The sequence below is a fragment of the Sebastes fasciatus genome, chromosome 13 (assembly GCF_043250625.1).
Source record: "Sebastes fasciatus isolate fSebFas1 chromosome 13, fSebFas1.pri, whole genome shotgun sequence".
Classification (NCBI taxonomy): Eukaryota; Metazoa; Chordata; class Actinopteri; order Perciformes; family Sebastidae; genus Sebastes; species Sebastes fasciatus.
In genome coordinates, this window is record NC_133807.1 from 10722444 (window position 1) to 10739130 (window position 16687).

A 16687-nucleotide genomic window follows, 5' to 3' on the forward strand; every position below is an offset into this window, starting at 1 on the left:
GTTTACTCCAAAAATAACAAACAAACAATATACAAGTAACGACTGCAGCAACACGGTGCCTCAGCGGTCAAAAACTGTTTATGCATCTGGGCGGAACACTTGACCCGGCTAACATTGGTTCCTACTTACACATGTCAGTATCAATTCCTGATACACCATCTGGCTCCTACGCTGGACAGTGCCATCAGATACTGTGTGAGTAGGACTGGCCAAAATGTTGAGATGTGTTTTCACCATGACACTCAACCCTGGTGATATTTCTTATATGCAAATCAGAGTTTGTTGACACTGTCTGCTTACTGTAGGCTACTATACCAGAAGGTCAGTTTTGTCTAACTCAGGGGTCAGCAACCTTTACAATCAAAAGAGACATTTTAGGCAAAAGAAATAAATAAATAAATCTGTTTGGAGCCACAGAACATTTGAGCATTGTGATGAAGGTAACACAGTTTATAGTCTAAGTATATAGTATATAAGTCTAATGCAGTGAGGGACAAAGTGCAAATGTATGATGGAGTATTAGGGCCACATTGAGGGAAACAAATCTGAGATTTCCAGAATAAAGTCATAACTTTCCGAGAAAGAAAAGTTGTAATATTACGAGAATAAAGTCATAACGAGAAAAAAATAAAATAAAACATAAAATTACTACTTTATAATATTACGACATTTTTTTCGTAAACCTATGACTTTATTTTTGTAATATCACGACTTTATTCTCGAAATCTCAGATTTATTTATTTTTAATTCATTTTTATGTGGCCCTAATTATTCGGTCGTACCGTCGTACCATGGACCTACAACAATGATAAATAAAAATAAAAATATAAAGAAAAAACAGTTATTCATTTCCATTTTTAAAAATCCACAGGGAGCCTGTGGAGAGGAGCTAAAGAGTCACATGTGGCTCCGGAGCTGCAGGTTGCAGACCCCTGCTCTAACTGAATGTTATTGTGTATGAGCTTTTTATATTAACATTTTAACTACAGGTCAGTAGTTACTGTGAGAAGTCAATACTGAACAATACTGTGGTACACAGAAACACGATATGCACATTTGTATGTATACAGTACAACTGTGTGGCAATGTGTTATTTACAGTAAACAGAAAACTCACCTTTGTTCTTTCATGTGAAGTTGTATACAGTGAACAGAAAATTGCCTCAAAATGACCATCCAATCCTTGCCGAAAAGAGAGGAAAATAAATTATGGAATATACATGTACAGTATATAATTATCTGACAGATTTTGATGATGAAAGAATATTTATAAGTTGTGACAATTTTCACTGAGAATCAACTCATCAGCTGTGATCTGATTGCAAGCCATGTACAAATGGTTATCGTGCAAATTGTAGACAATTGTACTTGCACATGTGTGCCAAAACAAGTGCAATTTGCTTGAATGAATGAGAAATTCAAATCTGTTGTAAACAACAAACTATAATTGTTTAGAAATTTGAACTTATTGTTTTGGAAAAAAATATTCTCATTTGAGAATTGAGACAATGCGAATGACAAAAAAACTGCACAGTAAAAGTAGTAATACCACAACACACTAGAAATACTTTTAATACAAGTTAAAGTCCAGCATTCAAAATTGTACACAAAGAAAGTAAAAAAGCATTAGTAGCAGAGGAGGGACCAAGTCATTGTTTAGCAGGTCACAAGTAAGTCTCAAGTCCTAAACTTTGAGCTTTGAGTCCTAAACAAGTCATAATGCGCTCTTCACCAAATGTAATGCCATGTGTCTCTGTCTGTAATTTTAGACACGCACGTATTGCATACTGCAATTAATTTTTTTGTTGACCACAGCATAGTTTTTGTACTCGGACAAAATGATCTTTGGTATAATTTTTTCCAACTGGCGCTCAGTAACATAATGTTAGTTCTTCATGGTCAAGTGGATCTGGGTAATTAAACCTGCAGTAGGCAGAATGTTTTTGGCATCATTGGGCAAACACTTCATAATAACCTTTCAGCATATTGTAATTCAAGTGTTCAAGAGCTAGACTTCTGCTCCTCCTCATGGCTCTGTTTTCAGGCTTTAAAAAAAATCTAGCCAGTGACAGGAGACTTTGGACGATCACAGATCATTTCACAGAGAACATTAATATTGAGCGTTCCTATAGGATGTGCTCCGGCTGGTGGGTGATGCTTGGTATTGCCTCAACAGATCTCAACATGGCTGCCGCGTCACAAACTTTACAGTACATTACAGTAGCAGAATATTGATTCATATTTGATCAGCGCTGCCTAGTTTGACCGTTTGATTAGAGTTTGTGAGTGATTGACAGCTGCTCAGAGACGGCAAGGCTCCAGCTCGGCTCTGATTGGTTGTTTTCCTCCGGTCTGTGAAATCTTGCAGATGCCGTTAGGAGCACCGGAGGACACAGAGGCACATGATTTTTTTGCAGATTTCCTATGTCATGCACTACTGTGAGGATATAGTGACCGTTTTATAAAAATAACTCTTTTGAATCATATTTGCTCCATTTCTCCCCACTGCAGCTTTAAAGTCCAAGTCGAGTTGCAAGTGTTTTTTTTATTTTGTCGAGTCTAATGTCACCATCATCATTTGTGACTTGGGTGCAGGTCATGTGATGCAAGTCTACAACTCTGATTAGTGGTATTTGTTATGCAGAAAAATTGTCCCAGTGAGAGTTGTATTATTATTGTACATTATGTAATTGGATGATTGCTATTAAGTAGCATTTTACTGCACTAGCTAGTCAAATTGATGCCAATTTCAACTACTGATGGGAAACTTATAACATATTTTTTAGATGATAATCAAATGTTTTGTATGTAAAATTGTAATCTGTAAAGTAACCAGTAACTACAGCTGTCAAATAACTGTAGTGGAATATAAAGTACAATACTTCCCTCTGATATTTAGTGGAGTATAAAGTACTTCTCTCTGATATGTAGTGAAGTATAAAGTACTTCCTTCTGACATGTAGTGGAGTATAAAGTACAATACTTCCCTCTGATATTTAGTGGAGTATAAAGTACTTCTCTCTGATATGTAGTGAAGTATAAAGTACTTCCTTCTGACATGTAGTGGAGTATTAAGTACAATACTTCCCTCTGACATGTAGTGGAGTATAAAGTACAATACTTCACTCTGACATGTAGTGGAGTATAAAGTACAATACTTCCCTCTGACATGTAGTGGAGTATAAAGTACTTCCTTCTGACATGTAGTGGAGTATAAAGTACTTCCTTCTGACATGTAGTGGAGTATTAAGTACAATACTTCCCTCTGACATGTAGTGGAGTATAAAGTACTTCCCTCTGACATGTAGTGGAGTATAAAGTACAATACTTTCCTCTGACATGTAGTGGAGTATAAAGTACTTCCTTCTGACATGTAGTGGAGTATAAAGTACTTCCTTCTGACATGTAGTGGAGTATTAAGTACAATACTTTCCTCTGACATGTAGTGGAGTATAAAGTACTTCCCTCTGACATGTAGTGGAGTATAAAGTACAATACTTTCCTCTGACATGTATTGGAGTATAAAGTACAATACTTCCTTCTGACATGTAGTGGAGTATAAAGTACAATACTTCACTCTGACATGTAGTGGAGTATAAAGTACTTCCCTCTGACATGTAGTGGAGTATAAAGTACAATACTTTCCTCTGACATGTATTGGAGTATAAAGTACAATACTTCCTTCTGACATGTAGTGGAGTATAAAGTACAATACTTCACTCTGACATGTAGTGGAGTATAAAGTACTTCCCTCTGACATGTAGTGGAGTATAAAGTACAATACTTCCTTCTGACATGTAGTGGAGTATAAAGTACAATACTTCCCTCTGACATGTAGTGGAGTATAAAGTACAATACTTCCCTCTGACATGTAGTGGAGTATAAAGTACAATACTTCACTCTGACATGTAGTGGAGTATAAAGTACAATACTTCACTCTGACATGTAGTGGAGTATAAAGTACTTCCCTCTGACATGTAGTGGAGTATAAAGTACAATACTTCCCTCTGACATGTAGTGGAGTATAAAGTACTTCCTTCTGACATGTAGTGGAGTATTAAGTACAATACTTTCCTCTGACATGTAGTGGAGTATAAAGTACTTCCCTCTGACATGTATTGGAGTATAAAGTACTTCCCTCTGACATGTATTGGAGTATAAAGTACAATACTTTCCTCTGACATGTAGTGGAGTATAAAGTACAATACTTCCCTCTGACATGTATTGGAGTATAAAGTACAATACTTCCTTCTGACATGTAGTGGAGTATAAAGTACAATACTTCCCTCTGACATGTAGTGGAGTATAAAGTACAATACTTCCCTCTGACATGTAGTGGAGTATAAAGTACTTCCTTCTGACATGTAGTGGAGTATTAAGTACAATACTTCACTCTGACATGTAGTGGAGTATAAAGTACTTCCTTCTGACATGTAGTGGAGTATAAAGTACAATACTTCACTCTGACATGTAGTGGAATATAAAGTACAATACTTCCCTCTGACATGTAGTGGAGTATAAAGTACTTCCTTCTGACATGTAGTGGAGTATTAAGTACAATACTTCACTCTGACATGTAGTGGAGTATAAAGTACTTCCTTCTGACATGTAGTGGAGTATTAAGTACAATACTTTCCTCTGACATGTAGTGGAGTATAAAGTACTTCCCTCTGACATGTATTGGAGTATAAAGTACAATACTTTCCTCTGACATGTAGTGGAGTATAAAGTACAATACTTTCCTCTGACATGTAGTGGAGTATAAAGTACAATACTTTCCTCTGACATGTATTGGAGTATAAAGTACAATACTTTCCTCTGACATGTAGTGGAGTATAAAGTACTTCCCTCTGACATGTATTGGAGTATAAAGTACAATACTTTCCTCTGACATGTATTGGAGTATAAAGTACAATACTTACCTCTGACATGTAGTGGAATATAAAGTACAATACTTACCTCTGACATTTAGTGGAATATAAAGTACTTCCCTCTGACATGTATTGGAGTATAAAGTACAATACTTACCTCTGACATGTAGTGGAATATAAAGTACAATACTTACCTCTGACATGTAGTGGAATATAAAGTACAATACTTACCTCTGACATTTAGTGGAGTATAAAGTACAATACTTCTCTCTGACATGTAGTGGAGTATAAAGTACAATACTTACCTCTGACATGTATTGGAGTATAAAGTACAATACTTACCTCTGACATGTAGTGGAATATAAAGTACAATACTTACCTCTGACATTTAGTGGAGTATAAAGTACAATACTTCTCTCTGACATGTATTGGAGTATAAAGTACAATACTTCCCTCTGACATGTAGTGGAGTATAAAGTACAATACTTTCCTCTGACATGTAGTGGAATATAAAGTACAATACTTCTCTCTGACATGTAGTGGAGTATAAAGTACAATACTTCCCTCTGATATGTAGTGGAGTATAAAGTACAATACTTCCCTCTGACATGTAGTGGAGTATAAAGTACTTCGCTCTGACATGTAGTGGAGTATAAAGTACTTCGCTCTGACATGTAGTGGAGTATAAAGTACAATACTTCCTAGAACTATAAAGTACTGGTTCTGGCTGTTTTACCTGCAGACATGCACATTGTGTGGTATCTGATATCAAATGTTGAATGTTAATAGGTGTTTTGCATAAAAAGATATCTAGTGATCCTTCATGTTCTCTGTCAGATAAAGTTGGAGTCGTGCAGCTTCGTGTTTCACTGCAGTGAAATTTGAATGTTCTTTTTTATATATCCATGTTCCCAGAAGTGCTTCCCCCTGTACTACCAGGCGATCCAGATGAAGTACACCCCCCAGGACAAAAGGGGAGTAAATGAGAAACGCATGGATTCCCGGTATGAGTCGGTCTGTAAGTGACCCTACTGTGTTTTTTTTCTCTCTGTTGTTATTCCAGAGAAGTGGCGGTGATTTTACCGTCACGTTTGGTGAGTCATGCGTGAGTCATCACATGTGGGTGGGAGAGCTAGGCTGTGATCCGTCCTGCCGTGTTGTTTTTACCGCTCCATCCTCAGCTCCCAACTCTGCACACTGTAGTATCCGGGCAGATAACAAGTCATGTGATAGCACTGTTGGTTTTTTTTTCTGAATTGCTGCGATATCCTCCTCCTTACGGGAAAAAGCGCTGTCTTCATCCCTTATTACATTTTTAAAGTGATACCGTAACGCTGGTCGCTGCAGGAGGAGGCTACTTACTAACACCTTATAGCACTATGAGATCAGCACAAGTCTCTTATAAGATCTATAACATCATGCAGGATCACTGTGCAAACTCAATCCCTGTTAGGATATTACACCACAGTGCTCAATAACTCAATCACTTAACTCCTGTAAATACCACGAAACTCTTGCAAGAATATTAAAGGAGCATTATAGCATCAACTTAAAGGGACTGTTTGTAAGAATCAGAAATGCTTGTTCACAGCGACATCTGTGGCCGTTAAGTCAAAGAAACTCAGCGTCGGGGTCGCGCTTGCTCGCTCTAAAAAGACATGAACGAGCATCGCTCTAAACAGTGAGGTGACACACTTCAGCTAAAACCACAATATCACTATATTTCACCTGCTTGGCAGTAATGTTAGCTGACCAGACGAAGGTCTCTCCATGAATCAATGCTGATCCTAATGTTGGCTTTTCCTGCTTCAGCCTCCCGACCGCGCACGGTCAGAGGGAGACACCGGCACCCGGTTGGAGACGATAAGGTTTCTCGCTGCGGAGCCTCGTCACTTCACAAGACACGGGAAACCTCTGTTGGTCTGGAGGAGCTGCAGCAGTTATTTCTGCACAAACGTCCACTAGATATTCTCAGAGCTACGAAGTCTTCTGCAGACCGCGGCCAACATTGTTTTGTAAGACGAGCTTTACTAGATATAACTTTGCAGTTTAGGTGCTTCTGTGTAGTTTGTGATGGAGTCTGATTCTGAACAGCGTAGCCACACGCGAGCGCGCATATGCGTGCGCACATGGGACACCGACCCGGGTGATTTATACGTGTAAGAAGTTACAAACAGTCCCTTTAAAGGGGCAGTCCACCAATAATATTTAACGAGTTCAGTTTACTCGTCATGAAGAATATAAAAAAAACAACATTTGTATAATGTCTTCTGTGCCTCTGAAGGGAGCTTGTCTAAAGTCTGACAAAGTAACCCTGATGGTGTCATAGTGATGTCATCAGGGTTATCTCGGTTTGATTGAGACAAAACGTTTTTTTTAACAGAAACTGTGTTACAAACTGGAGATGTGAAGTTTAAAAGACGTGGGTGTTTACAAGGCAGGGAGGATCTCATGAATTGCAGTTGCATTATGGGAAATGAAGGATTTATAGTTTTTGGAGAATGACTCATTCTAGGGATTAAAAGCCAGAACGTCTTGGTCTCTGCTACATCAATTTATCTGTCTCTACAAGTCCAACTACTTTCTGGAAGTGACACACTGAATCACTGGAGTAAACACTAGTGAGGTCAATAAACTATTGAATGTCCTAGGCTTTTATTTAAAGAATATTACAACATCATAAGAGATGAAACATGATGATTTAAATAAAAGCTGAAACAATTGTCAGAAAATGAATCTGCAACTATTTTGATCAGTTATTCATTTTTAAGTATTTTTTAAGCAAAAATGATTAAAGAAAATTGCTGATTGCAACGTCCCACATGTTAACATTTGTTAATATTTCTGGGTTTCTATAATAAGCGCTTAATAAACTGATTGCCTTTGGATTTTTGACTGTTGCAAGAACAATTTCAATAGGATAACTTGGGCTTTTGGAACATGTGAGGGGCTATTTTTCACTATTTTCTGACATTTTATATACCAAACGATTATCAAATAATTGAGAAAATAATTGGAAGATTAATTGATAATGAAAATAATGATTAGTCGCCACTCTAATTATATCAAACCTCACCAGGACAGTTATAGACACCTAAAGATATACAGTATATATTTTTTATTCTAAAGCCCATAATCACTATAAAATGAATCTACTCTATTTACTGTAATACCACAGATGATATATGTATATATATGAGAACATTGTTGGATTATTATAGGAATTTTTTGGTAGGGTTGTTTACATTATCTCTGGATTAGGAGGTCAAAGTTGGGTCAGTATAGGTGGATCACTCTTTAGCCTTGAGCTGTTCATCAACTCTTCCTGCTGTCTCATCATCATCATCCAGCTTTTCCCGTGGTCGCCGTAGAAACTGTTGCCATGACACCCAATGTCCGTAAGTGATGCAAGTGTTCCAGGTGCAGAGAGACCATGGACCGTGTGGAGGGACTATGTGTGTGTGTGTGTGTGTGCGTGTAGTTACAGAGAGTCCTACTGTAAACTGATTTACACCAGCCTCAATGAAAGATAATAGGAAATTGGCTCTGGGCCTTTTTTCCACAGCAGTCACTTTACCTTTATGAGCTGTCCACACCTGGGGGGCTGGACGAGTACACGTTCAGGTATGAAGTCAGATAAGTGGGTGTGATCAGTGGCTGTGACCAAACCACTTCACATAGATTTTAAGAATCAGTCCTCTCTAATGGTAATAAATGTTGGCTGCAACATATCAGCGGTCATTATCATCACTGAGATCTTTTTCATCTGTGTTGCGCTCAATCTTATTTTCAGCTCTCCGCTCTGCAGAGATGTTGCTTAGCATTCAGGATGTAAAATTAAGATTTCCAGTCAGTGTTTAGCTGTTTAGTTCCATATTTGGATCAAACGCGGCTGGAGGGGTGAACATCTCCACCAGAGTGAAGCAAGGCTTTCATTTCCATTGCAGATTCTGATCTTTCCTGCCTTTACTACTGTTACATAAAAATACACGCGCTCACATGCTGCATGCTGAGGCTGGAGTTCAGTCGTTTTAACTGCACAACTTCGTTTGACTGTATTTCACCTGTGAAAGAGCAGAAAGCCTTTATATCAAACCTAGTTGTCCTATTTTGAAGCTATGATTGGATTGACATGTTGTTCTGTTTGTTAATATCTGAAAGGAATAGTTTTACATTTTGGGAAATAAGCATATTTGCTTTGTGGCGGAGAGTTAAGGCTATAGCTGGTAAGCTTAGTTTAGCATAAAGACCGGAAAATGGGTAAACAAAATCCACCCACCAGCACCGTTAAAGCTCACTATTCTTTGGTATATCCGAAACCATAGTATGAAACCAATAGTACGCGGATATTACAGTATGCAACGCTGAACACCATGGTGGCATAAATATCCCGCAATGCAATGCGGTAGTAATGATAACGTCCATAACAGACGTTAATAACGCTTAACTTTAACTGTAAGTATAAGATTTCACTTTGCTAGACGTAATATATTTTAAATGAATTCAGACTTTCAAACCATCGTTTTGGTCACATGAGGTTGGCACGGGTTACCATGGTTACACGTCTCCAACCGGCAAGGAGACCCTCAGGAAGTGACGACGTAAATTACTGCTCCGTGCGTCTGAAAATACTACTGTTTATTCAGTCAAAAGCATGTTGAACGGTAGTACACATATTGGAGTGTGTAGTGCATAGTATGCAATTTCAGACGCAGCCCAGGCTGTATGTCTGACTATTTCCTGGTAACTTCCTGAAGTCTCCACTAGTTGCGTGGCAACTGCTCCCAGCCAAGAAATATGATGTCTACAAATGGGGTTGTGTGGAAATTTTCCTTCAAGTGGAAAGTTTCTGAAAGTTCCGAGTTCACAAGTTGTGACGTGTTTGTTGACGCCAGAAATGGCGGAGGCCATGGAAGTTGATGGAAGTTCATTTTTCGGGTACATAATAAGTTAATATATTGTAATTTTAGTCGTATATTGTTTTTCTTCGTAATTATATATATATATATAATATAGCTCACAAGTTTCATTTGAAGGCACCAATAGCCTGGATTTTTCATACAGATGTGAGAATGGTATCGAGCTTCTCATCTAGGCTAACTCTCATTAATTAGAATTACGCGTATTCCCCAAAATATTTCTTTAAAGTAGCAAGAATATATTAAAGTTTTACAAGGAATGAAATAAAAACATACATAAAACATAAAAAAGTAAGGTTTTGAAAGGTCAGCCATGAAATAAAAATGAGTGTTATTTTTTTAATGATGAAATGTAAGTGAAATCCCTCATGTTTCTACTCCCCAGTAACTTTCCTTTCTCCTAATAACCTTGTCGCTTTGACTCTCCCTCCTCCTCCTCCTCCTCCTCTTCCTCTGTCCCTCCTCTGCACTATGCTCCAATTTGCGTGCGCGTCCTCGCGGGCGCGGGTACGCACACTGGGGGCTCGGCCCTACGCAATGGGAAGGCGGCGCGCTCGACTTAAAGGAGCGCGTTGTCCTGTGCCGTGTTGTTGATGTGTCGCAGATTTTAAAAAGTGAGGCAGGCAGGCAGCTGGAGTTTGGAGTGAGGAGGAAGCGCAGAGACTCAGCGCTCAGCGCTCAGAGCTCAGTGTCCACACCGGGGGTCCACAGCCACACTAAAGAGGACTTTTATTTTTTATTTTATTTTCACCCCCTAGTCCTCTTTATAAGGAGTCTATTTTTATTTCAATACAATAACAGAACCAGTTTGTTTGGGAGCGTGTGGAGCAGCGCTCAGAGATGGAGCTGTCATCAGTGGGAGACCAAGTGTTCGCTGTGGAGTCAATAACAAAGAAGAGAGTGAGAAAGGTAAGACTTCTATATAACTTGCATGACTTATATCCCCTGTGTTGTTTTGATCCTAACGAACAGCGTGTACCCTCCGCTGTTCCTCATGCACAACACAAACTAGGCTACGCACTTTCCCTACAGTGTGCGTAAAAAGACACGTTCAAGACTAATCTCTCTCCTTTTTTAATCAACTGCGCACAAAGTTGAAACATTGTTTCACATCGCTGCAGAGTTTGCATTCTGGAACGCTCCTGTTCTGTGCAGCCGCTGGAGATGCTGCTGCAGCAGCACTGAAGCGTGGTTTGTTGAGGGAGCCTACGCAGCTGTAGTAAGATGGAAAAGGGGGTGTGTATCCTGAAAACGGGCATACGGGCTGTGTGTGTGTGTGTGTGTGTGTGTGTGTGTGTTTGTGTGTGTGTGTGGAGCTGCGCAGTTGATTTGAGTTACGCCAGCGAGCGGCTGAGTATCGATGTGAAACTGCTGCGTAATGTCACCAAACGCTGCGTAATGGTGATCCGTTGATTTTTTACAGTGGAGAAGATGTGGATTCATAACAGATTATAGGCTATCAAATAAAAATAATATATATTGACGCAGCATGTGTACACAGTGTACTCTGTGATGTAAACAAATGAAAAAGTGCAGTGCGACATCACCTTTATGTAATAGTGGGATAATATGCTGTTATAAAGTTTAGAGTGATATAAAAAAATGGTGACACTGTACACTATGTCCTCAAAAATAAAAAATCCACACACTGAGTGATAGAGTTATTTTTCACTGATGATGAGACTAGCAGGTTGAACGTTGCGCAACACCACGTTGTTTACATGTTCCCCGTGTGGCCCCACCTATCAGAGCCACCGGTGTGATGTTCAAGATAGAGCCCCGTGTATTGTTGAGACCGGCTGGTGAAGCCATGTGCGGTCACGTCACCGCGATGCTGAGAGAAAAGCTGCTGTTTGGAGGCCGCCCAGCCCCGCTGTCATTGACGTCATCCACCAGAAAAACACCATTTGAAAGGGAGAAGAATGTCCATGACCCTCCTCCCTTTTCCCTCTCTCTCTCTCCACACTTTAAAGTGACAGTCATCCTTTTTTATTCTCTCTCTCACACACTCACACAGAACAGAACAGCTGCTTGTTTCTTTCTGCATCACACTGCTGGACCAGATTATTTAATATACAGGTTGTGTGAATGTGTCTCCTCTAAAAGCCCCTCCTCTCTCTCTCTCCTGTCTCTCCTCCTCAGGGTAATGTGGAGTATCTACTGAAATGGCAGGGATGGTCCCCAAAGTGAGTAAGCCTTGAGTCATCATCCTGTGATCTCATCCCTTCAATATAAACTCAGTAGCCTTTTCAAAATATGCTTCTTGATACCTGAGCACACCATGTCCTGTGAAGATAGATAGATAGATAGATAGATAGATAGACTTATTTGAATGTGTCCTGTGAAGATAGATAGATAGATAGATAGATAGATAGATAGATAGATAGACTTATTTGAATGTGTATTTGTGTTGGCAGGTACAGTACTTGGGAACCAGAGGACAATATTTTGGACCCGCGCCTGGTCCTGGCCTACGAAGAGCAGTGAGTAATCTTGGAGAGCTTCCTCTTTATGCTTGCAAAGCACTTTTATTTGTGTTTTCTTTTTTTGTTCTCTCGCTCACAGTCTGTTTCTCTTTGTCACTTTGTCTCTGTCCTCTTCTCCCGCCTCTCTCTCTCTCTCTCTCTCTCTCTCCCAGTCAGGAGAAGATCAGAGCTCTGGCCTATCGAAGGAAAGGTCTCAGACCCAGGAGGCTCGTCCTGCGGGTATACTTACTTGATACTTACTCCACTACATCTTGAAAGCACATATTGTACTTTTTACTCCAATACATGTATTTGATAACTTTAGTTACTAGTTACTTTGCAGATTTATATTATGATGTATTATTATAGGTTAAACTATCCAACAATATATAAAGTAATTCAAATAAGCTCCACCTTTACCAGCTATCAGCAACATTAAAGTGTTAAACCATCAATAATGATAATCTGATCATATAGTAAATCATATTCTGAAATGGGCCATTCTGCACAATGTGTACTTTCACTTTTGGTACTTCAAGTATATTTTGATGCCAATACTTTTGTACTTTCACTTTAAGTAAGATTTTGAATTGTAGTATTGCTACTTTTATTTAAGTAAAATATATGAATACGTCTTCCGCCACTGTTCAGCACTAATGATAGCCTCAATAAACCAGAATGCAATGCAGTTAAAATACATGTTGTGTTTTGGAGCGAGAAGTTGAGCAAAAAGTTATTAAATTAAAACTGGAGTAAATAGTGAACTTGCTGTGGACTATTTTTAGCGGTGGATGAATACACATTTTCTGAGCTAGTATTTTACAGTAGCAGGATGGTATATGTGGGATGACTCAAAATAAAGTACAGTGCCCATGTTCATCTTAATGAAGGAACATGTCACCCAGTGCAACAGTGTGGTTCATTCATGTTTTTTAAAGCAATGCTAGATATCAGCATGTTAGCATTATCACTGTGAGCATGTTAGCATGCTGATGTTAACATTTAGCTCAAAGGACCGGTGTGCCTAAGTACAGTCACACTGATGGCTATAGACTTTTTGGACCAAGGTCGAGCTCTATGGCACAGAGGACTAGGCTATAATAAGGCTTTTACACACAGTCAGTACTTAGTAGGATCAATTACTTATTGGTTTTGGTCTTTTCATGGGATTGGTTGACCATAAGAAAAATATAGAATATCACAAGATGTATATTTTAAGACTACATTTCCCAACGAACACAGTAATGATCCATGTGTTAACTTGTCACCTTTGCTCTGCCCCAGAACCTCTTCGCCATGGACCTCCGCAGTGCCAACAAGATCTCGCAGAAGCCCCCACCTCGACTGCGTCTCTCCCTCACCCGCTCCATGAGTACAGACGTGGACCAGGGCGAGCGGGGCAGCCTGTACCGTCGCCTCGCCAGGAGAAAGAGCAAGCAGAGGGTGTTGAAACGGGGGTTAGAGGGACCCTCACACAAAACCATCCTTCCGCTCAGGAAGAGGGAGGAGCCTGTCGAGGAGGACTGGGGCGTCACCAGCGAAGAAGACAAGCAGGAGTCTGAAGGCACCAATGAGGAGAGATGTGAAGACAGTTTATACGGTGGGTTTGTCAAGTTAATCACGTACAAATTCAGTACCTTGGTCATGACCATTGACCTCAGAAAATGAACAAAATGTCTCTTTTTATTCCTTTAAGGTCAGTCAGAGTGCAGCTCCCCACCCCTGCTGGAGCGACAGGACATAGAGATGGAGGTGGAGGAGAAGGTGGACACCGACCTGACAACGGTAGGCACACAAACATGGATTGAAATGAGACAGAACCAAACGATCGCGTGCGACCAATCAAAAGACAATGCCTCTGTGCCTGAGGCCGTGCTGGAAGATGCGGTTTCCGTGGGCGACGGTTCAGATTGGGACAGAGTTGAGGAGGACTTGGAGTCAGGGTCGGAGTGTCCCACATTAGAGAGAAGCGTTTGTCAGAGCAACAACACGACCTCAGTGATAGTGAGCGTTCAGGCGGCAGGTGACTGTGCCACTACTGAGGCGACGAAGGAGGAAGAGGTGAGTGACGACAATCAGAGTGTTACCACGACGACACCAGGCAGTCAGACTGCTCTCGCTGCAGCAGAACACCCCGGGAAGGTGATTTCTACAGACGTGACTATCAACTCTCTGACGGTGACTTTTAAAGAAGCCACGGTGGCTGAAGGCTTCTTTAAGGGCTTTTGAATGATGAGAAAGAGAGGTGGAGAGAGATCAGAATAACCATAAGTAGACTTGCCACTCATTTTGTATATGTAAATAGTTGTGTATGTTAGGTAATTTCCACATGTTTACAAAGCTACATTCATTACCTACTGAGTTCGATGAAGACATTGTTGCCTTTGAATAAAAAATGAGTGGTAATTTTATCATTGTGGGTCATTTATTAGGCGTGATAGCAAGCCGGAGGCCCCAAAAGTGTCCTCAAATCATCCATTGCAATCCAGAGGACTAAATGGATGTAAGTGGCAGGTTTCATTCGCGGGGTCACTGGGTTTACTGAGAGCGGGAGACAGACGCTGAGGCAGCAAACGTAACAGTCCACATTACTACTTCCATGCAGCTACTTTTTCCAGTCATCCACAGTGCTTTCCAGCCAGACATCGGTCTTACACTCAGATCTGTTCTCGGGGCCTGTTTCAGTCGCTCCTCTTTCTTATGATGTTTTGTAAAGATATTGCTCCTTTTTTCAGTATTTGCACAGAGATAACTTGCATGCCCTGTCAGTCTGTGCCACACATGCACAAAGTCCTGTCCTGTGGTTTGTTGAAGAGGTTTATTTCCGTCACAAAAGAAATAAAACAAAGCGAAAGAATTAATGCCTGCCACTTAGATGAAGTTCTGCATTTCAAGGAGGCTTGACGCACAAAAAAGAAGTACACAGTTGTGCTTGCTGTCTGTCTGTCCTTTTACTTTTCAAGTATGAAATGCTACCTGGTTCTATTTTCGTATTACCAATTGATAGTCCACTCTCTACACTAGCCTTTGTGCATTTCAAAAGAGGATATCAGTTTACACCGTCGCTGTTCCGCTGTGTACAAATGGAAGCAAATGTAGGTTAGGTCAGACTGTAATGAGCTATTATTTATTGCATGTCACATGTATAAGCTAAACTAACTTATGTCACTTATATGTGTCTTTCTCTATGACAAAGATGAACTGTCAAACATGTCTTCTCTCAAAAAATGGATTTTTATTTTGACTGCATTTCCAATAAATATGTACTAAGATAACTGTCTCCTGGAGCGTGTTTATCATGTGGGATTACTTTTTATGTTCATTAAATATCAGATAGTGGGTTGAGGAAACATCACATCACAGCACGACTTCAAGGCAGTTTTCCTTCTAAAAGAACTTTCTTGTGTAGTTATTTTACTTTAGACAAACTGAAGTACTGGAAGCATGAAGGCAGTCCTGATATTTACTCCCTAGAACAATACGGTAGCTGTTTGTGCAACCCGCTTGTAGTGTTTCAAAGATACAATGATTGAGTTTTGTGGTCAACAGCGCCCCCAAATCCCAAAGTTACATCTTGACAGTGTTGTATTCAAAACCACATAAACCGAGACCAAATCATGACCAATGCAGGGCGAGACTGATTCAAGACTAGACCGGACCAGTGTGAGTCCCACGCAGCATGACACATTATAAAATGTGGAACATGCAAACCACAGAGACACTCCTCAAAATGTCATAAAAGATCCATATTTCCATAAAAAACCCACAGAAAACAAATGAAGATTCCTCTTCATTCACCTCTCTTATTGCCATGTATACTGTATATGTGTGTATGTTCAAATGTACCATGATAAGTGTCTTGATAAAATAATCAAAAGGTATTGCAGTGGTGAATTTTATGTGTGGGAACGTTACTTTGTTTTCTACGAACAATCACAGTTATAAATCAGACAATGTACAGGCAATTTAGTGACAGCCTTGCAGTAGTGTCCACTTTGTCGGCGACCGTGACAAACATACTATACTATCACTTTTTGACTTTTTAAGACTTACTATACTATGTCTTTTTATGATTTTTTAATGACACACTATACTATGACTTTTTAACTTTTTAAGGACATACTATACAATTACTTTTTTTCTCATTTTTATGACATATTTTTAATTTTTTTACTTTTTATGACATACTATACTATGACTATTTATGACTTTTTTATGACATCCTATGTAACTACTCTTCTCAAACCTGCTGCTACTCTGAGCTCTGTTTTCTCAGCCTTTTGAAACCTTAATGATCTGAAATATAACTAACTTTTCCCTTTTTTTCAAACCAGGTATTTTACTAAAACTCTGTCAAAATATAGTTACCATACAATAATGCTTTCCACCACTGAATGTGTTATGCATCCACTACTACTGCCTCGAATGTGAAC

At 39.6% G+C, this 16687-nt stretch overlaps 1 protein-coding gene across 2 annotated transcripts; it reads left to right on the plus strand.

The window, feature by feature from the left end:
* Positions 1 to 10309: 10309 nt before the first annotated feature.
* Positions 10310 to 15529, plus strand: cbx7a (chromobox homolog 7a). Of its 2 annotated transcripts, XM_074655432.1 has the most exons (7): positions 10310 to 10698; positions 11932 to 11975; positions 12207 to 12272; positions 12428 to 12494; positions 13539 to 13854; positions 13951 to 14039; positions 14124 to 15529. In XM_074655432.1, the coding sequence occupies exons 1-7, from the start codon at positions 10630 to 10632 to the stop codon at positions 14481 to 14483; spliced, it is 1011 nt and encodes a 336-aa protein (XP_074511533.1). In that variant the 5' UTR covers positions 10310 to 10629; the 3' UTR covers positions 14484 to 15529. The 2 variants fall into 2 exon arrangements, with proteins under 2 accessions (XP_074511533.1, XP_074511532.1); XM_074655431.1 differs by having other exon boundaries at positions 10358 to 10698; positions 13951 to 15529.
* The last annotated feature ends 1158 nt before the right edge of the window (positions 15530 to 16687 follow it).

Excerpts from the sequence above, each read along its gene's own strand:
- cbx7a (XM_074655431.1), top strand. The coding sequence starts at position 10,630 with ATGGAGCTGTCATCAGTGGGAGACCAAGTGTTCGCTGTGGAGTCAATA. Across the intron at positions 12,273-12,427 it reads GTCCTGGCCTACGAAGAGCA|TCAGGAGAAGATCAGAGCTC; the intron begins GTGAGTAATCTT and ends TCTCTCTCCCAG. Across the intron at positions 12,495-13,538 it reads CCAGGAGGCTCGTCCTGCGG|AACCTCTTCGCCATGGACCT; the intron begins GTATACTTACTT and ends GCTCTGCCCCAG.